At 41.7% G+C, this 22,909-nt stretch overlaps 1 protein-coding gene across 6 annotated transcripts in view; it reads right to left on the reverse strand.

Moving 5' to 3' along the window:
- carmil3 (capping protein regulator and myosin 1 linker 3) overlaps positions 1-22,909 on the reverse strand; it is a 94,634-nt gene that overhangs the window by 32,627 nt on the left and 39,098 nt on the right. For all 6 annotated transcript variants that reach the window (XM_030403180.1, XM_030403179.1, XM_030403183.1 and 3 more), the window contains exons 14-20: positions 19,334-19,411; positions 15,057-15,133; positions 7,887-7,991; positions 3,952-4,021; positions 3,760-3,841; positions 180-276; positions 37-91 (exon numbers count right to left, since the gene is read on the reverse strand). In XM_030403180.1, coding sequence (XP_030259040.1) covers positions 37-91; positions 180-276; positions 3,760-3,841; positions 3,952-4,021; positions 7,887-7,991; positions 15,057-15,133; positions 19,334-19,411 — 564 coding nt within the window. The remainder of the gene's footprint in view (positions 1-36; positions 92-179; positions 277-3,759; positions 3,842-3,951; positions 4,022-7,886; positions 7,992-15,056; positions 15,134-19,333; positions 19,412-22,909) is intronic.

Raw genomic sequence — 22,909 nt, forward strand, 5'->3', positions numbered from 1 at the left:
ATGTGTGCGCGCAATATGTTACATAATCCAACTCACACACTCTTCCTCTTGCACCAAATGAACCAGTTTCTGCAGAATCTCATCCAGCACTCTGAGGACGCAGAGAGAAGAGGAAAACATTCATCATTAGTATCATCTTCGCCGCCATCTGTACAGCTGGTTCCCCGCGTGCTTCGTACCTGCCCTTGATGTTGAAGTTCTTCCCCAGCATCAGGTGTTTGAGGGAGGGGTGCCTGGAGAACGCTGGGATGACAGCCAGCAAGTCAGCATCCAAACCTGCACACAACACAACACACGCACAACACACACACACACACACACACGTGAAGTACAAGGTGCAATAACAGCATTACTACACTCCATGGAGCTTTTTGTGAAAACTCACTTCTAGGTAGATGTTTAATTACAAGCTTGTCAGCAATCACACGAGACAACAGGCATGAAACGTTGAGTTAATCTTCAATTCCAAAAGTCAAAATATGAACTGAAACATTGAAATTAAGCAGTCACAGTTTTACTACAGAAAAATTATCATAGAAGAAGAAGAATATCTGAGTTGTCATACCAGTGAGTCACCATTTACTCTGCCAGGTGCTAACATTTCTGGCTTTAAAAGCTCAATTGCTCATGGTCTCTTTTTGAGCAAAATCTCACTGCCCACTGAGATTCCAAAATACTCCCAATTAACCCTGCACACGCCCCCCAACTCACGCCTACTCACATTTACAAAAGCTCAAGAATGGAGGATGCTGCTAAAAAGGATGTAGTTACCATGGCAAGATTTTCCAGCCAGAAAGACCGAAACAGCTCACTCACAGACAAAAAATATCTCATCTAAATGACCTTATTCTTGTGGCAATGACAGGAAGTTATGACACGACAGAGCAGGAGGGGCACATTAATGTTTAACACTACTAGATTTTTATTAAACTAATCAAATGCTTAACGGCTGTTTAGTAATTGAGGCAGTGGTCATCTGGTGGATCCTTTCAGCGAGTGGGAGGTGGTTGGAAGTAAAAATGGCAGAAACAGTACTCTGTCTGGAATATATGCCAGGATGTGCAGTGATTGAGGCTCCAATGAATGCTAGCAAGCAGCAATGTCAACTCATGTGAAAAGAACTCCATGGAATTTTAGCTGAAAATGTTGTAACTTTCAAATAATACTGTTTATTCAGATTTATCATGGAGACAGCTCCACTTACACTTGAATGAAGGGTATAATAGGTATAACGGGCCAATCATTCATTAGAAAAAGTATATTATTGGATATTTATGGGTATTATTTGTATCACTGGCTCTATTTATTGCTATTATTCATTTCATTGCACAGTATATAATATGTGTAGACCCCAGGGACACTAGTTGTGCTTTAGGGCGTATTTAATGGGGAGCCAAATTGCTGCCACTGACTAACAAGCGCAGCATCTATACACTCTGATGCAGTGAAATTTGGTTTGCAATTCGCCAATACACACAGAAGAAGCAGGAGAGGGAGAGGAAGCAAAAAGAGGATGATGAAGGAGAAGCAGAAGCAGATTTGCCTTCATTAACTTAACAAGCACAGGATCAAACAACTCTGATACAGTTGGGGGTAGTGTTTAAAGTTGTTTTGCAATCTGCCAATAAATGCGGAAAAGAAGAAGGAGAGGTAGAAGGAAAAACTGCAAAAGAGTAAGAGGTAGATGAAGGTGGTATTGACCTGAGCCAGGTAATTATCAGTATCAGTCGAAAGAGAACATATCATGCATCCCGTGCGATTACTGTCTCGCTCACTGGCTGCCTGCCCGCCAGCTGACGAGTAACATCCAATCATATTCATGTGGTTGAAAAGCTCTGACAGTTCTAACTATTCCTCTGCCGATACATTAATGTTAACATGTTTTCCAGATGTAGCTCCCTCTTCCAGCCCCGGTGCCCCTTATGTGATTAGTTTAATTGGCATTGTTGATTAAACTGAGCTTTAATGTTCATGTATGTTTACTGAGGGGACTTAGCACTCCCAACAGAATCCTTATTGCGGCTTTTTTCTTCTGAGATTCCTCAAGGAGCAGAGCCCTTCTCTCACAGATATAACTCTTAAAGTATTTGCTATACATGACTGAATCCTTTACTTACTTTAGCGTCTCTGACTGTTTTTTGATGTGGTTTTAGTAAAAACATTTCACAATTCAATTTATAGAGTTAATGTATCTTTTATGTAGGCACCTGCCCCCCCAATGGGACCACAAGCCAGAGCTGAAAGATTGTTTATTTCACCTGATTTATTTGCACCTCCTTCATTTCTCCTTTTCTCCGCTGCTTGTTTGTGTGTTTCACGAGGGGTCCTGTGTTATCTACTACAGCATGTTAGATAAAGTGGGATATACTGCAATTCATCTTCAGTTGGATGTTATTTGTACAAAAAAATAACTCAGTCTAGTAGCAGAGCACTTGAGATTTCCTTCAGTGAGAGTGAGAGACGTTCCTGCCACCTCGTGCAGTTTTGGAGAAAATGTAACAGTTGTTAATTGTCTGTGTTTAATTACGAACATACCAATGTTTGTGTGTGCTGTCAATTATTATAAAAACTGGAATTTGACAAGAAAACTGCAATATATATATACACTTCAATTCGGGCAATTTAGGAAAAAATCGCAAAGCAGCAGAGGCTGAGATGTGCCGACTTGGTAATCGCTAGTATGGGTCAAGCTCCAAAACGCTGGCTCCTGCATGTCCAAAAATGCAATTCAGTTCAAGATCTCCATTAGACCCCCGCTGCCTCCTAAAAGCCTACCTCTTTCAAACCCCAGGCCTCCAGTTTGTAACCACCAAATTCTACCGGGACCGTCACGGCCACAATACCGTCACCAGGGAAGATTGCACCCATTTTAGACAATGCTTGTATTTCCAATGGCTGCAACAAAGCTCATGGCAGCAGCATCCCAGCTGCGGCCCTCTGATCTGTACGTGCAAGTCTGTTTTTTGACGACCGCAGAACACAGCAGTGCCATTCTGTACAGAACATGAGCCAGACAGGGAGCCCGGCAGTAGAATGGCATATTGCATCTGGTACATTTTCAGGACAGTAGTAGAAAAATAATGACATAAATACAATATGTGCAAGACAACCACATCAGGCAGGCATGACGCTCCGCTTTTGAATGCTCCCAGTGGGATATGAAGCTGTGTGGAGGACGGGACTAAACAGTGTTGGACGATGCAGGTAACAAAGATGTGCCCAGAGGAATCAAGGGGGAACTCAGGCTCCCAGATAACAATTTTACGTCTTAAGTCGAGTAGTCCTTCACATGAGGAGTAAACCGAACTTTGTGTTTAAAATCTGTGGAGTGGCCCTCTTGGAATAAGCGGCTGTTACGCCAGATTGAAGTTTCTTCATGAAGGCAGTCGAAGGAGTGTAAAAGGGAGCCTGTGCCCGGGTGGTTGAACACGTCTGTCACAGCTGGAAGAAAATCTTTTTTTGACTGGCACAAGCAAATCCAGCCGTTCCACTTTTTCCATATTTTGCATGATAAACGAAAGGTTGGGGCATGTATAGTATGTACAGCCGTGTAAACGGTTTACTCGGAATACTGGCAAAAACCTGAATAAAATTTTGCGTTTCAAATTAACATGACATGCAGACCGTGATGACCAGGACTGACAGGATTTCAAATCGTCTGCATCTGTTCAATTTGAAATGTGTCCTAATCTAAGATACCCAACTACAAACTATTTCAGTCTGTCCCCTGTGGGTGAGTGTGCAGGCGTTGTCTCTTACCATTATCAGAGATGTCTAGAGTCACCACGCATGAAACCCGAGGAAACAGCTCCTGAATCACCCCGGCACCTGCTGACCTCAACTGTGGGAGGAAGACAGACAGGAGCAGGGCATGATGAGGTAGCCCGGAGCGTTAATCTATGAAGAAGATGAGTGAATATACCCAGAGCAGCACAGACCGACAGAGCGTACCTCACAGCTGCTGATGTCCAGGTGTAAATCAGTGATATGAGGGTTATTGGACAGACCTAGGAACAGAGCCCTGAAGAGAAACCCAGCCAGCGTTGGATGGGAAGAGAGAGAGAGACAGAAGAGGAAAGGGAGAGAGAAGGAGAGATTAGTGGAAAATCAAACAAGGAAAAAGAAGTGAACAGAATGATGGGTAGATAAGAAGAATTGTGAGAGCAACAAAGGGCAATTAATGGGCAAAGTAGGGGCGAAAATGAAACGGTGAAAAAACAGAAAAAAGGAAGATCAATCCCACATAAATCCAATTGCTTCTTTTCCTCCCACTAACAACCTGAACAGATGATCCGACCCCTCCCCGCCAGCCCTGCGTTCTCCTCTGCGCACCTAAAAGTTTTAGAGTCATCTTAAAGGATTTAGAGAAAAGTAGCTTAGAAAGAAGATTCATAGCTCAGTAACACCGCAGCAGAAATCACCTTAAAAACCTTCAGCATTTATTCAGGAGAAGTGGCCAATTGTTGCCAATATACGCATGCGCACACACACACACACACACACACACACACACACAGCTGGATGCAGAGAGGAAAACTGCATTTGCACATCAAGGCTCTGCTGGAGGTTAGTTCGTGTGCACTGAGCAAACATTTAAAAGTTATGCACCATGAGAAGGTAATGAGGAGAAGTGCTAAGTGGGGAGCCCGCTCTGTCCATTTTGGCTGAGATCCATCATGCAGCACACAATCATCTCAATTGTTGGCGGTTTGCTTTGTTTACTCTGCTATTGATTGTGTTTCTTTGGCTGTGAGAAGCTAACAGCAGGCTACACACCTAACAGAGAAACACTAGTATAGCAATATCCCATTCATCCCCGGAGGGGAACATGCTTTTTTGCTCGGCCGCTCTCTCTGAGTCGGTATAGCAACAGATCTCCTGAAGCTGGTAGGCACAAACACACGTCAGCACAGTGGATGCCGGCCAGCACGGGGGGCTTCAATCTATCTGTGTCCTCTGATTGAGGGCCAGTCTACTGACATCATAGAGAATGGCTCCGCTGTTGAGGAACAGCGTTTGAAACCTAATGCGGGCCTTGACGATTAAATCTCGCCAATGGCTTGGATGCAAACTGCGCTCCGTATGGTACAAGCTATTTTAGTATTCAAGCATGAGACAAAGAGAAACCGGAAAGTAACATCCACGTGTGCTTAGAGGCTTTGCTTCTCCTGACGGTAGAATACAGCTCTGCCCTCTCAAGGCCACTGTGCATCAGCTATGCATTAAGGGGCACAGGCTGGGTAACGCTGGAATAACGCATGTGAATTATCATATTCTAAGAGTCTCATCTTTAGCTGGTTGCCAATAGGTTGCGTATAAACATTAGAAGGCCTTTTGTGTCATTAAACAGTGTTTCAAACTAAAGCACTTTACAGCATCGCGAGTGGACACATTTTTAGTACGAGCAGCACCAGTGGGAATTCATCTCACACTTTTAACACTTACACTCTATGTCTGACTAAACATTGTCAGCAGCACAAATGGTTGTTGACTCAGAGAGGCGGCAGTGGTAAAAAAAAAAAAAAAAAAAAAACTGCTGCAAACACACTCAAAGAGGTGGGGAGATAGAAACATGAGTCATGTCAGATAAGCTACTGTTATCACAAAACTATTTCAGATCTCCTGTTCCGCCGCCACACTCACATTTATAAAAGAGCATACAGCTAAACACTGGCTCCAGCATTACAGTCGTGCCTCCTACTTTTCACCTCCGAATTGGCTCGTTTCAGTTATTAATTGGATTATTTTCTGGATTTCACTTACTCCTACTCTGTGTGAAATTCATTACAAAAATGCTGGAGGATGCATTGTAACAATTAAAATATTTTTTTTAATTTACTTGTTTAATGATTTCAAAGCCTTGTATATTAATCCCCCTTCCATTTAGGACTAATCATAGTAAAATTTGCATCTATACTGACTTACTTCAACATACACTATGACATACTTTCTGTTTTTTGCTCCTCAGCAGTGAGTTTATGGCATCTTTCTCACATAATATCAGTAGAGTATCACAGGACACATTGTTGTGTATATTATCGCACCCTCTTGGCTTTAAATGCAGTTTACTTTGCCAACTCAGAGTTGCTTGCCAGTTGGCTGTCACGGGTGGTGACACACTAGTCAAGGCTGATCACTGTCAGTGGAACATCCATCAGATAACCACAGCAGAAAAGTCTGAAGTAATGTGGCAGCAAATACAAACAAAAATAGAAGACTTGCTAACAAGACTCCCACTTTAGTTTAGGGTATTTGTAAATACTGCAGTGTATAAACCATTGGGACGTCACCTATTGCTTTGGAATCAAAACTGACCGTATTTCGACAAGATAGTGGAGCTGGGGAGTACCCAAATTGCTGCTCTTCTATTCCAATTGGATCTGAGAACCTGCGGACATGCCCCGGTAGACACTTGACAATCACAAGGTATCCCCACCATAAAGCATATGCTGCTTCATTATCCCTTTTACTTCAAATGGGACCAGGATTTACAACATCGTGCTCATGCAACATCAAGACTTGAAACTAGCAAATGAGACAATAAACTCATTAGAAGTGTTTTGCTGAGGAAACAAATAACATTAGAACTAGGGTCATTTTTGCATATGCTTATACACAATGGGACTTTTTCTGCCATTAGTGTTGCCATGAGTTTGCCTTCTGCTGTCTATTAGAAAGAGGTCCACCAACATTTTACACTCCTATTAAGTAAACTGCACCTTAATATGTGATGTATTGCCCTCTCAATCAATCTCAATGTTAACCAAACATACTAAATGTAGTTCCCTGTTCATGCCCAATTTAAACTTGAATATGTCCTTTGATCCAGTTTATATGTGGAATTAACCTCGATTAAATAAATACTGATTGCACAGTGTTATGGCTGTAGAGAAATGAAACCAATCCTCTTTAGTAAGCAGTTGTTCTGCCACCAGGCTTAATTTCTTTTTTAATTCAGCCTTGAAAAACCGAGGCTGAATTAAGACACAAAAGAAGCCGGTCTGCCACTGTGCAACAAAAAAAAAGCACAAGTCGCTGTTGTACCCGGTTGCTCTCCTGAGATAATGGTTGAGCAACTGGAAAACAGAGGAGGCAAAGGAGGCACGGAATGATACAGTAACCAAGGTTAAACTAGACTGAGCGGACAGGCATTTGCTTGATGGAGAGCACCAGAGTTGTGTCAAAGCCTGTTCCTCTACTGATGCATGTTTTTCTCTTGCCACTGGGACTTGAGACGGTTCAAAACTGGCATTCCTTCTACTGGATCAATAAGTTACAAAACCTGACAACTTAACGATACAACTGGCTGTTTAACTCTGACCTTTCATCGCACTGAGATCAGGGTTTCTGGTTCAAATTGAGATTCTTGCAGGGGTTTTTTATGCTTTGGACAGTAGCTTTGGCTGCTAATGTTAGCTATGTTGCTAACATTGCGCCAACGGCAACACCACAGGGAAACGCCCTCAGAGGGAGGGAAAGTTTAAAAGTTGTATATTCCCCGCATTAATGTGCTTCTTTGATTGATTTGTTTATTTTCCACCAGCTTATTCATATTCTTGATTACAGAGATTGATTTTGAAGTAGCATGACCATATGCACCTGTTACAGCCTTCCAAGGTCTTTTGGGGATCACATCGTTATTACAGCTCGGGTGCATTTACATATTAATTGTATTATATTTTGCTGTACAATCTGATCAGCCTTGCTTATTCATATAAATAATGGAACATGCAAAGGGGGTCAAACTGAATGAGGTTACTGTAGGATGAACAGCTGCTCCTTCTTCATCTGTTTGCAGGTCAGAATTTATTTGCATCTTACACATGCTTGAGGAAGTTCAGAGTCTCAGAGGTCCCTTTGAATCCTCGCCCGTGACAGTGACTCACCTCAGTGAATCAGGAGGGACTTTCATCGAGGCCAGGCTGACATGGGTCAGGCTGAATGCTGAGCTGAAGAACTGCCGGAAAGTCGGCAGAGAGTCTCTCGCTTTCCTGGAAAAGAGCAGCGAAGAAAAGAAAAGACAGATTTTAAAGTCTGCGGGGACGCGAGAGTGAGCAATAAAGATGGATACAAATCAGACAGTAAGACGGGCAAAAAAAAAAAAAAAAAAAAAAGGAGGTGAGAGAAAGACGACGGCAGATAACAGACGGAGACGGAGGGAGATGGGAGGACTTGATATGCTGATGGAGAGTGACAAGAGACGAATGGAGCAACATGAGCGAGAGAGAAAGAAGGCGAAAGCAGACAGATGGCGGCTGTGACATTTAGGTCAGTATTATATCAAGCGGGGACTCTGATAAGGTGAAGTTGGCATTAATTACTGCCAGAAGTTAAAAAGGTAACACTGACCAATTATCCAACCATCTGCTTGGCATATACAGCAGATTAGCCTGTCATCAGAGGAAGGACACAGAATATGTCTGCGCGTACTCACGACATCCATCCGAGACATAACACATGAGGGGACTATCCTCTGCAGTCACAGGATGGATGTTCTACACTGGTGCGGATCTGTGTTTAGAACTTGTCAAAGCAGCCAATCTGCCACTTCAACCCCCACTGCACAAATAATTCACCACAGGGGAGGATGAGGAGGGGGTCTGGAGACAGCAGGAGAAAGTGATGAGAGGCAGGGGAGCACAGAGAGACGGAGAGAGAGAGAGAGAGAGAGTGAGACAGGGAGGATGAATTCATCTTCCAGAAACACGAGGCTTGTTTTTTCCAGGGAAAGATTACCTGCTACCTCTCTTCGGGCAGCTGATATGTTGTTTACTTGAGCAGCACAGAATCTGTTTTTCACTGCTCGATTTTTTCACCCTCATCCTGATAAATAACCACTATTGTTTCTGAGATGAGCCACTTTGAATGTCATGACGATGACATTCAGCGTTTGAGTTCCTCATAAAGTACAAAGTCAGTCTATCGGTTACTCCATTAACGGGGAAAAAAGTGAGAAATTTGACATTTTCCGACGTTAGCATTCCATGTAATCCTATTTGATGGCAGACATTTAGACTCATCATAGCAAGAAAAACACAGGTGTAACTCATTTTGTTGATGGGTGCTCAGCTCTGTAAATGGATTGCAGTCATCAGTGCTACCAACTACAGCCATGCCTTTCTGCTATGACATATTTATTATTTATTTCTTTCACCACACAGTCAAGATATGGTTGGTCATTTTCACATCACAATAAAGAGTAAACGAGAAGAACTTGAGTCCACGGCCATATTCACAGCTTTGATGTTTAGGAACGACTGCGCTGTAAGCTTAACTATACCGTTGTCAGCCAAGGGTGCAAAAGTGCACACTTTACTCAATGCAGAAGCACAGGCACTGATTCCACTTGTTTACTGTATTTGTGAGACAGTAATGGCTCTGAAATGTACTCAAAGGAAGAACGTATAAAAGTGTCCCTCTGAAGGACATTTCTACTGGCCATTTCTGTAGAAGCCGAACTGGAACCGAGCACCCGTCACAAGACGCCTTTTCTCCCCATTGAGTCTCCCTCTGTCTCTTTTCATCATGCTACATCTGCCTTACTTATTATACACTGTGTTATATATTGATAGGTTGAAATCAGTCTTGTAATGTTGGAAAGGCGGCGTGCATTGACACGAAATAAAAAGAATACATACAACCTGGTTTTGAAAATGTAAGGAAGGAAAGAAGAAATCATTTTGTTAACATGCAGGGAGTAAAAGTAAAACGTTTGTATTTGTACTTTGTTACTTCCCACTTCTGAGAGTCAGAGGTTGATAGTAACAAGTGTGCTAAAGTACCGATTTTAATTTAGCACATTAGCATTCCAACATACGTTAATTGGCACAACAGCTAGGGGGCGATGTTGTTCATTTTGTGGGTAATTTGTGATAAAAAGTGATTAAAACTGAAAAGTTGTGAACCCCTTGCAGTTATGGTATCACCAAAATAATTTCCCTTCATCCTCTTGGCATTATGACCATCTGTACAAAATTCCACGCCAAATTAAATGAAGTCTGGACCGAAGTTGTAGACCAACAGCCTGTATGAACATCAGTTCAACTGGCCTTACTGGCACAACGTTCTGAGTGAAGCATGTTGCCAGAGCAAAATGTCTCAAACAAAGAGTAGAAAATAATAAATAATGAAAATAAAAAAAATAAGAAGAATCTTATGTTGAAATATGCCTCACTTTGTGTCAAGCAGCACTATATTCTACTTCTGTAAACACGTCTTCTACCAGGAGGGTTTAAATCAGTTTGTTAGGAGAGTAAGACACTCAGGGGTTTTCTGGTTGAATGCGAATAAGACGCCGTCTCTGTATTTTGGACAACTTTTGACAACCTTTTTCCCTCTCAATGGATACAAATCACTTTGCTCTATCAAGCCATTCTTTGTTGTAGATCCGATTGTAAATTCGTGGTCAGTTGGTCTGTTTATTGAATGTTTCCTTTGGGTTAAATATGGATCGAACTGAAGTTCTCTGTTCTGTAAAATGTATTAAAGCAGTCTGTTCTTATTGATTGCACTTCTGAATTCCCCTGTTTAAAACATCTTAGTTATTTATCTTTGCCTTTGTGTTTGAGTTGAGGATTATTTCTCATAGCGTAATTTGTTCTGTTACAGAGTTTATTTTTTAAACTGCAATCAGAACAACATTACTATCCCTCATGTAATTAAATGACCTCATTATCTGTGTAGTCTATTTACGTATACTGTATATGCAGGACAGGTCTGTAAAGTTTGTTACATTATTAAGATAGTGACCTTTACTATTTTAAATCCTGCTGACAGGTGGAATACTCTCTAAACCATAAACTGTATCTCACTGTGTTGACTACTACATGATTACTGAGGCAGAAAATTGTTGAATTGTGCACTGTAAAAATAAATATTACTACATGCTTCTGATAATCTTAATTCTCTCCCTTCAACTGATGCTTCAACTCATTTTAGTGACTCCTCAACGGCTTTCAGCACTTACACTTGAAGCACTTGCAACTGAATTCAGCCGCTTCACAAGCGCTACAAGTCATCAACTCCTTTTCATGCTTACATTTCAACTGTCACTGACACTTAGAGCGCCTTGAGTGTTTCAACTGTAACTGACAATTCAACAGTTGAAACACAAAAGGCTACAAAGACTCAACATGACCAGATATCTAAAATCCAAATGTTTCAACTGCAAATTCTCAGCTTTGAGCAGACATACAGTCACAGTCAAAAGTTTACGTACACTTGTAAGGAACATATCTATCAAAAATATACATCTACATTTTTGGCTCAATGTCCCTTGGCAATTTTCCCCCCAGTTAGGTGCTTTTGATAGCCAGCAACAAGCTTCTGCTAGTCCTCTGGCTGATATTTAACACTCCTCCTCACAGAATCGGTGAAGTTCACCTAAATCTGTTGGCTTCCAGGCACGGACCTGTTTCTACAGCACAGTCCACATGTTCTTGATGGGATTCATGTCAGGACTTGAGAAGGCCATTCCAAAACCCCAGTTCTTACCTGAAATAGCCATTCCTTTACCATGTTTGGGACCATTGTACCGTTGGAACACCGAAGTGCACTCAAGAGCCAATCTTCTGGCTGGTGATTTCATGTTTTTCTGAAGAATTTGGAGATTATCCTCATCCTTCATTATTCTATTTACTTGCAGCAGATCCACTGGCAACAAAACAGCCCCACAGCATAACACTACCAACACCATGCTTGACAGTAGATATGGTGTTCTTTGGGTGAATGGTCAAGCCTTCTCTCCTCTAAAAATATTGCTGCTCATTATGGCCAAACAACTCAATGTTTGTTTTCCTCCGAAAACATAGTTTTCCTCCAGAAGGTTTTTCTTTGTTCATGTGATCAGCAGAAAACGTCAGTGGAGGTGCAGCATCTGGACTGGGGGGTTCTTTCTTGCACAGCAGCCTTTTGGCCCATACTGAGGCAAAACACACTCGACTGTGGAGACAGACCATCTTCCAGCAGCTTTCAATTCATTGCAAACTTGCTTTTTGTTGGTTTTTAGTTGACTCTTGACCACCCTGACCAGTCTTCCCACAGCAGCATCTGATAGCTTTTGTTTTCTTCCTGATCACGGCAGTGAAACAACTGTGCCTTGCACTTTTTACTTACAAACAGTTGTTTGTACAGTTGATCTCGAGACCTGTAACTGCTTTGGAATGACTCCAAGTGACTTTCCTGGCTTGTTCAAATCAATAATGTGCTCTTTCAGATCAAAGCTGAGCTCCTTTGAACACTCATTATGGTGTTTGTGGCTGAGTCTAATGGGTGTATCAAACAAGCCCGGGGCCTAGAAAAGTCACCAGCTGCTATCAGTCAGAAACTTTCTATAATCACCTAAATTGATTGTTGAAGTTGCTGTATGTATATTTTTGAGCCAGCAGATTTGGTCACATTTTCAGAAGACCATTAATACATTCAGATTTAAAGCAAACTTCAACCATTGGTGATGAAGACTGCTGTGATATACACGTTCTTTACAAGTTTATGTAAACTTTTGCAGTTGTCCTATGTGTAATCATTACCATTTCACCAATTTATTTGCATTTTCCCTCAAAAGAAAAACTCCACATTGCTATACATTAGAAAAGCATATCTACGGCTTTCAATATTTAATAATGAAATAGTGATATTGTGTTTGTAATAAATATATGATAATATCGTCTAAACAATACACAGAAACGGACTGTTTTTCGACCTCCCTAAGTTGCATTTGGGTGTCATTCATTTGCCAACAAAGTCGGGTGACACAGAATAAAAGCTTGAATCCACTGAGGATTGTTTTTCCATAGGTATTGCAAAAATATCATTAGTGTGAATTCTTAATGCCATCATAATTGTGTGGTGAAAATCTAATGTCATGACTGCCCAAATCGCCACTGATGCAAATTCAACCCAAAACAAAACATCATCTGCCTTTAGCATCACATTGGTGGCATCTCTGAACCTCTAGGACGTCATAACTGAAAAGCTGCTCTGCCCTGTGATTACTGAGCCAGCATTGGCATGTGCCCATGTGTTTGGCACAGCTGTTTAATAGGTATGAGAGCCGTAATGTGACTGGCTGAGAATATAATGAATGATCACTCCAGTCCTCCAATTTCTATTCTGCTTCGCCAAATTCCTTTGTGCATATTGCACTGTGAGTCTAAGCCCTTATTGTCCTTGTGCACATGACCCGATGCTTAACGCTGATTGTTATGATTGCACTGTTATAATAAGACCATCACAATTTGATTTAAGACTTGCACAGTTGGCTTGTAACAAGAATACCAGCCATCATTTGGCTGGTGTTCATTCTTGCCAAACACGTGCGCGCGCACACGCACACGCACACACCCACCCACATACACACACACACAGATAAAAACCATGTTCAATTGGTTTAAAGATAAAACCGCATGTGGCGAGAGGAGATGAATAGAAAGGGACAACGTGAGATAAAGACAGGAAAAAAGTTGGAGGAAATGAAGTTATGAGGGGTAAAAAATGGAAAAGGTCATACAGGAGTGAGTGATGGCGGAATGCAGAATGAGAGAAAAAAAAAGGACGAAGGTGAAGACTATAGAGCAGGAGTGAGGGAAAACCAGGCGGCTGCATTACAAGCCCCTGTCAATCCTATTTTGATAACCTCCCAGTGTGTGGAACACCAGCTCTTCTTTGACCCATTTGTAATGATTAGCATACAGCCTGTCAGGACTGCGCCGATACAGAATGGCTTCTGTCGCATAAGCAGATACTGTGTCACTGTCTGTCTCACAAAACACTCTCTGGAGAGCTGTATCAGCAACTCGTTACCACACGTGTGCATGTGTGCAATTCGATCTGCACGGGCCGCTCATTGTTTCTGGAAAGTGCCATATTTTTGTGTGTAACTTTGGTGCGCGCGTGTGTGTGATGGGTGAAGGAGGTGTCTTAAGGCAGTCCATTCCATATTCATGAGCGGCAGCCGGGCGGCTCTTATCAGCTCGGTTCAGCTCTGTGGCTCCGTGTTGTCACCACAACACTGCAGCTGTCTGACCGTCAGCACTGAGCCAGAGTGCATTTAATACCACAAGACCCATGACCGTGAGGAGGTGGGCCGAACACAGGGATGGAGGCAGGGAGAGGAGGAAGATACGAGGAGAAAAGAGTGCTGGTAAGGGGATGAAGGGAGGAGGAGGGGTGAGGAGAGAGGAAGAGGAGAAGGGACTAAAGCGAGGGAGGAATCAAAGAGGAGCGGAAGTAAAGGAGGTGATAGAGCGACGGAGGCAGTAAGCAAGAAGGGAGGGATAAGAGTGGTAAAAAAGAGATAAAACGGCTGTGGAAAGTAAAAGATACAGCTCCAGCTAGAGCAAGAATTTCCCATCATTAAGAATGAAAGAAGAAAGGTGAAGAAGAGGTGCAGCCAGTGGAGAGTAGAAGATGGATTGAGAGATACAGTAGATAGAAAGAAGCATACAGAGCGAGAGAGAAAAAAAAAACATGCAGGCGTGGGAGCCTGGGGATTGGAACAATAATTCCTGTCTAAAATTAGTCTCATTTTTCACCAACTTCTCCCTCTGTAATTCTGTAATGTAATATGCTGAGCAGGGAAGCTCCTGGGCTCCTGAGGGACACGACATGATGAGAGCCGGAGCTGCTTCTGCCTGCTAGCTAGGTAAACACAGACGCACGCATACACCCACCCACGCACACACACACACACACACACACACACACACACAAAGTATTGTTACGCGCGAAAAAAAAAGACTTGTGGGCAAACAAGCGCTTGACAGATGGGAAACTTGTAAGCAAACAGAGACATGTGTACATTAAACTAAGACAGGCATTCTGCACACACGCACACACGCAGCGAGCCAGAACAAATGAGCGGGGTGAGCCGAGCGTGCACGTTAATTCCGTCAGCGAGGTCCAAGGCTAAACACTGATCTACAGCAGAAAATAAAGGATGACGCTCGCGCTGCTCAGCGCCTCATGACTGGAATTCCTCCAGAGCTATTCGGCTGAGTCAGAGGGAAGAGAACAAAAAATAGGCGCAACAGGAATTTACATTCGAGGTGAACACCCACCTGTGAGAGAAGGAGTTCTTGGACAGGTTCAGGTAGGAGAGGTCAGCGCAGCAGCCTCGCAGCAGGGCCCCGAATAACTGGCAGGGAAACAGAGAGACGGACAGGGTTCTGTTAGGTTCACTACAGCGAAGTGATTGAGTTGTATAACAGTTATCTTGGCTCTTGAACACTGCACAATGGTTACAGTACAGATTAAAGCTGACACAAATGCAATGTGAAAGCACTACAAAAAAATGAGGCTACTGTATTCCCATCTTGGCTGAAAAGACATCAATAGAACTGTCCAGAAATGGATCATGATAGCATTACAGATGGTATTAAAAATAGAATTTCATTATAGACGGCATTAAAAAAAACCTGAATTTCATAGAAGTGGCCTGACTCTGCAGATTGGTGCGTGTGAAAATGGACCAGAACAAAATATGTTACAGTTGGTCAAATGAGGACAATCACAACAGTCACTTTGTTTTAGGACTAGTTTGATCCTTTTTAGTACCATATGGTTGGTAATTGTATCATTACTTTCATACATCCACAAAAGTGTATTGAGCATTTATAACATGTGCCTGCTAAAGGACATGGAATCATCTGAGGTGAATAACGTATGTTCTGGGAAATGGCACTTTCACCAGGTGAAAACAAAGACATATCCGTTCTGACCACTTGTTCAGAATATGCTTAGAGTCCTTGGTAAGATGCTACATTATCATGACCCTAAAATGACTAAACTGTTTAGTCTCGGTTTCAGTGGGACACAATGACTGCTTTCAACCTATACGGTGGTGGACAGTAACATATAGTGCAATGCATTGCACTTTATGCTGTACACTTTTCCCTCCATTGCATTTATCTGACAGATTTAACTTCTGGTTGCTTTTCAGATTAATATTTAACTTAAAAAAATACAATGAATTGTTAAAGATTACACCAGTAGCTCAACACTGATGACCTGTGAGTCCTTACAGAATATCTGTGAAATTCAGAGAAAGGTCAGTGCGGGGGGCACTTCAATGACCTGACCTCCATCAAAATCCAGCAGAGTTAGGCTTCACATTGCCAAGGGACAAAAAGCTCACACTGCTTTCCATACTTTCCACTGCCAGTAACTTTAATAAGGCTTTCTACGATTTAATGGCCACACAATATTGTTAGTTACAACAGTTTTGAACTGTTCTACTTAAATAAGTACTTAAAAATTAAAAAAATTAGGTGTTATTTCAAAATCCATGTAGCAGCTCTACAAGGTCACACCAAGGCACAGCAATGACTAAGTTAATGTCCTGATGTTAAGCAGCTATGAGGTTTTCTGTGGACACCATCTTAGTTTAGCATTTTAGCAAAGCAAAATGTCAAACAAAGTACAGCTGAAGTTAATGGGAATGTCATTAGTTTTGCAGGCTTAGATCATACTGACCTGATGATGGGGCTACAGAAAAAGTCAGAGGAAAAAGATCACCCAAGCGGAAACATTTCATCCTGAGACGAGTATTGATGTGTCAACCCAATTTTCATGGCAATACATCCACTCGAGTCGTTGAGACTATTCACTAAAAACCACAAATGTCAACCTCAAATGAAGCAACTAAAGGTAAACACAGACACAATGAGATTGTCATCTGTGGAGCGGTGCCACTAGCACTGGTTAAAATACAGTTCAAAATTCAAAGTTGTTGTTGTTGTTTTAAATTCTATATCCTGAATGGGCAATGATAAAAATTAAACCAATATATTTCCAAAGGAAAAACGCTATTTTAGGCACTATAATTTTGAATAAAACAGCGACTGCAAGTTGCTGCCCATTTTTAGGGTTAATGCTGCAGCTTCAGCAGCCGGGCGAAATACAGCAGAGGCTGTGTTTCCACCAATCTTTCAAAGTGTGTACGGAAAGTGCTCATCCGTCACAGAAAGTCTACTAATTCCCGATAGCTGGACCAAATGGGCAATAAGAAGTGTAATTGTATTACACTGAGTCAAAGTCAAGCTGAAACCATACCAGAAAATAATTACTTACATTCTTCAATTTGTTATATTGAACATCCATCAAACGTCAAGTTTCACATTAAATATGGAAAAAAGTCACTCAAAACTTGTGTGGGAAATTAAGTCTGCTGCGTCACCTGCTTTAATGATCAATGTAAAATCATGCAGCTATGCAGCCATTCATCTGCCATCCATCAAAGGACATATCCAATCAAGCTCTCATCTTGTGAAGATATGGCTCCCATTCAAACTACGGGGCTCTGAAAGTACCTAAATGAACGTTCAGGAATCTGTGAGCCAATTAATCTAGAAATAAAGATGATATATGTGTGTTTGTCAGACAGGAGAGAGCTCTAGGCAAATATGATCAGCATCAAACCCCAATTTCTCCTAAGACTTTAAGTAGCATCTCATTGCTTGCGAGAGGTTAAACTATCGGACAAATCTATTTTTTTTTTCCTGGCAGTGTCATCCATCACACAAACTGACTAATCGACCATTGTCGGTACATCAACGCAGATTAAAACAGGAACTTATTAATAATTCAATCCAGCAGGCCAACACTAAAAAAGACAAATCCTCCCTCAGACGGTTTTCTCTAAAGGATAAATGACAATTAGCCAAACAGGACAGGACATGAAGCTGCAATCACAGAGAGCTCTCTTTTAGTCTCAAGGGGAGTTTTAAAGAGAAATAGGGGGGAGACAAAGTTTGAGAACTTGCAAATAAAGCAGAATAGATGCAATGACTTCCATTCATGCACATAATTTAATACAAAATTCATGGCCCACGTTTACAGGGCGGGAGGAAGATTAGTTTCACAGGGCGGACTATTCCTTCCTGAAACAGATACCTGCTCGGCATGCTGCCTGCTCATGGGCGTTTAAAACTGCTCAAGTGAAGTGCAGCAAGAAAAGAAAGCAAACACGGGCACAGTTAAGTGCAGGGCGCTGTGGTGATGAAAAACCAGGGTGGGCTCAGTTTCTTAATGAAAAGGGGTGAACCCATTACAAGTCATAGTGTTATATGTATATAGTATACTGTACATAAATCATAGTATAATTATCACTGTTTTTTGTCGAGGTGGAGCAGTTTTAAATTTCTTTATAAGTATTGGGCAGTTTATAGTACTACACCTTGTTTTTATGTTTTTGAATGGCTATTTGTGGTCAACATTCTACAAAAATAACTATTCAATACATCAACATTTTATGACTTATACGGTAGTATTTCCATTCTCAGTGGAAGGGTCTGCCATTCCTGAACTGAATGAAAATTACCTTCACACTGGAAAGTTTCACACAGTAAATGCTCTTAAATTCTATTCTACCACCGGGAAGAACACAGTACTGAAAAATAAGTTTAAAAAAAATTGATACAAGAGTTGGCGAAAGACCTCCAGTGTATTTTTAATACAATGAGGCATCATGGCAATACAAGGAGTTCAGACACTACCCTCCTTGTCAGCAAGCCCTGCTGAGATGACACTGGGCACGAGTAGAGCTCAGAGTAGATCTGTAGTGCATTCTGACCTCCAGGCAGCAGAGCATTTATGACTGTTCTACCCAACCTTGCTCGTCCCTGCCGCACATTATCCTGCCAGCAGTAATTCAGCACTGACAAACCAGCAGCAACTGCACATAAACAATAGATGTGATCTCCCGTTCAGCCAGCAGTTTTCACAAACCTCTACATCTTCCAGCGGGAGACGCACACTTAAAACATCCTGGAGTACAGTTGTTACAGTTTTTTCGATTCACAGCGAGCCAGGTCGAACTGCCATCTCAGCAGTAACCAGCAGGGGCAGACACATTCAAGCGTGGTCACTGAACACTTTCCGAGAAAGAGAGAGAGCTCCGTCATCCTTTCAGCTTTTAGTGTATCTGCTAATGCGGCAAGACAGCGTTTTGTCACAGTGGCAGAGGTGCTATATTTAGACGCAGTAACAGCACAGACAAAGTCATCTCTCTGAAGTGACAAGGTAGTGAACAAACGCATGAAACGCACAAGAGGCTCCTGTATGCTATTCACACAATGTATCTTTTGGATAATTCATCAGCGGTATCGTTTCTATTGTGGTGCCTTTCTAAGAGCTTCTACCAAACACTCAGATCAGTTGACTCGCAGGCTTTCTTCGAGCTCCTCTGTGCATAATGCTCTAACATTGTTTTTGTGTGGTGGTTGATTCGTATTCAGGGCACTACCCCTTCCCGTTTCTTGGCCGGAATCCCATCACAGAGATGAGATCAGAAAGTGATGGGTGGATAGTAGGTGTACAAGAGATGGTAAGTACAAACCGAGTCCACGGTGCAGTCTGTTCCAGACAGGTCCAAATGGACCAGGCAGTTAGGCTGGGCCAGGAACAAGTACAGGTTCTGCTCAGGAAGAAAGAATGAGTCTTTTAGAAGATGAACATACAGTCCCCTCCAAAACTACTGGAACAGCGAGGCCAGTTCCTTTATTTTGGATGTACACTGAAAACATTTGGGTTTGACATCAGAAGATGAATGTGGGACAAGAGATCAGCAGTTACAGCTTTCATTTCCAGGTATTTATATCTAGATGTGTCACAGAACTTAGCAGATAGCATCATTTGTAACGGAACACGAAAGCAAAAGAATAGGAACAGGTAGACCTAAAATATATTAGAGTGAATAATACGAAATATTAAGTCGCAAATCCGTTGCTTGCAATAACTGCATCGAACCAGCAACCCACTGACAACCCAACCTTTGCATTCTTCTTTTGTCATGCTTTTCCAGGCTTTCAGCCAGGGGCTTTTCTCCTTTCAGTCACATCTTTCGCAGGTAAAATGCTCAATAGGGTTTAAGTCTGGAGACTGACTTGGCCAGTCTAAAACCTTCCACTTCTTTCCCCTGATGAACTCCCTGGTTGTTTTGGTTGTGTGTTTTGGGTCAGCTTGGTTTCATCTCTTTAAATTGGCAGAGGAAATGCTTCTGTAGACTTCTGAGTCTTTGTGCTGCTGCCATCATTTGTTACATCATCAGTGAAGATCAAAGGCTGTGTCCCAATTCAAGGGCTGCATCCTTCGAAGGGCCTGGCCTTTGTGGCCTTCGAAGGCGAGTTCTTTGGAGAGACCTTCGAAGGCTGCGTCAACCATTGTTAAATGGGACGGCCTAGCCTTCAAAGCATTTCCTGGTTGCGTCACCAGATGTTCCGACACTTACCCTTGCATCACGATTACCCTTCTCAGAAGAAGCCATGCACGCCCCTGCCATTATATAACCTCCACGTTATGTGTTTTGGATCATGAGCAGATGCTTTCTTTCACCACACTCTCTCTCCATCACTTTGGTAAAGGTTCATTTTTGTCTCATCAGTCCATAAAAACTTTGTCCCACAACTTATGGGCCTCATCTCTGTACTTTTTGGCCAATTCCTATTCTTATTTCTAATAAGTGGTTTGCATCTTCTGGTGTGACCTCTGTACTTTTGGTCCTGAAGTCTTCTGCGATCGGTGGATTGTGATACTTTCACTCCTGCCCTCTGGAGGTTGTTGGTTGTTTTCCTTCATCTACATCAGGCGAGTTGGACATCTGTTGCTGAGTACACCAGTGGTTTCCTTCTTCTTCAGGACATTTCAAATGGTTGTACTGGTTATGGTCAATGTTTGTGCAATGGCTCTGACTGATTTTCTATGTTCTCCAAGGTTGGTTACACCTTTTCAACTATAAATGCAATTTGCAATGGCAAAACCCAAAACTGAAACTTAGAGCAGACATTCAGCGCTATATATTGGTTAAAAAATAAATGTCATATGGCACACCTGGGCAGTAAAAAACACCTGTCAGTCACATGTTCCAATAATCTTGCTCACTTGAAAAATGGGTGGGTTCAAACTAATTATGCTATCTTTTAAGTTTTTTTCTTTACAGATTTAAATGTAAATACCTGGAAATGGAAGCCGACATATTGACCTCTTGCCTCATATTCGTCTTTCGGTGTCAAACCCAAATGTTTTCAGTAAAGGAATTGGCCTCGCTGTTCCAATAGTTTTGGAGGGGACTGTAAAAAATATACATGCATACAGTATATACAAAAATACACAGTGCTTATAAAAATTAATCCTCTTTTGAAAGTTTTCATGTTTGGTTGTTTTACCACATTAAAACAAAGTCGATTTAATCTTTTTGGGGCACTGGTCAAAACAAAAAGATCCCTCGATCGCAGACAAAGAAACACAGGTCTGGGAAAATGCCCAATTGAATATAAAATCACCTGGATAGAGTTCAGTTGCGTCAATCACTGAGTAATGGAAAGAAAATGGCACAGCTATAAATCTGCTGAGAATAGGCTGTCCTCAAAAACTGAGTGAGTGAGCATGAAGGAGGCCACCAGGAGATCTCTGCCAAGTCTGAAGGAGATCCAAGTTACAGAGTCTCAGACTAGAGAGACGATGCAGACGACAAAAAGTTGGCCAGGTGCTTTGCCAGTTGCAGGCAGGAAAAGTAGCCAAGAGAAAGTTACTCAGAAAAAAAACCCTCACATGACATCTCAGCTACAATTTTGCCAAATGACACGTGTGAAAGTCTGAACTCAGCTGGAAGAAGGTTCTTTGGTCTGGTGAGATTGGTAAGAAAATTTCGATTTTTGTTCATCATATCATCATGAACATACTGTAGCCTCCTTGGTGTGAGGCATGATGGTGGCAGCATCATGCTGTGAGGACACTTTTCTGCAGTATTTCCTAGAAGGCTGCATTCATTTTACCCTCAGTTAAAATGAAGGCAGAGAAATAGAGAGATATCCTAGATGAAAACCTGACGCAGTCTGCAAAAAAGAAACCCTGCAACTTAGGACAATATTTGTTTTCTAGGAAAACAATGAGCCCAGGCATAATGCCAATGCTAAACAACTAAAAACAACAAGGCTCAGGTCTTCCTGGAGAGACTCCACATCTCAATTCAATTCAGAACTTGTGGCAGGATTTGAAAATGCTGCTCACTCACAATCCCTGTATAGCCTGTCTGAGCTCGAGCAGTTGTGCAAAGAGGAATGGGGTCAATACTTATAGAGCGAGCTTTTTGAAGTGAATTTAGATCACTTTGCAGCAATCTGTTTTCACATTGACATTCGAGGCTCTTTCCCCTTTAGATACTTAATTACATTTTAGTCAAAGTTCTAGAAAAATCAGCAAAAGAAAATGCAAATGAATGTGCATTTCGAACACTATCATTATGCAAATATTAGGAATTCATTCATTTAGATTAACAGCTGGTGGTGAACATCTTCCAGTCAGGTGCTGTTAAAACATTGCAGGGGAAGACAGCAAAGCTTTTTAACATATTTAAGGACATGACAGTCAGACCTCAAACTATGCAGAAAACATGATGGAAAATACAAACGGGATTTTTTTGACTGCTGCCATTTTTATCTTCATGTTTAAAACAGTCTTTATGGACGTCAGTATAGATTTGCCCAGTCTGTTTCCATTTGACTTTGTTGCATTTTTGCGGGGTGGAAGTGTTCAGATGAAGTAGTAATACAACAGTATCAAGAAAACCTTCAACCTTCAGAAAAAGGAGAAGCATTATCATTCACATGTAACTGAATGAACAAAAGTGAGAGCACTCATTCGGAATGGCCCGTCATAGTGTTTTATGTATATACTGAGTAAAGGATTTGCAACAGTTCTAGTCCTTGAAACCTTAATGAAATTAAACCCTGTTTTTTGTCATATTTATGGCCTGCTCTCTCTAATAATCACCATTCCAATATATGTACATCTTATAAGTTTAGTTTTCATCAAAACTTCCTCCACACAGTAAACTTGAATTATGTTGGAATTTGTTTTTGCAATGCAACAACAAAAAAAAAACTTTTGGGGGGATTTAAATTTATTCTCCTGTTGT

The sequence above is a fragment of the Sparus aurata genome, chromosome 21, assembly GCF_900880675.1.
Source record: "Sparus aurata chromosome 21, fSpaAur1.1, whole genome shotgun sequence".
NCBI lineage: Eukaryota > Metazoa > Chordata > Actinopteri > Spariformes > Sparidae > Sparus > Sparus aurata.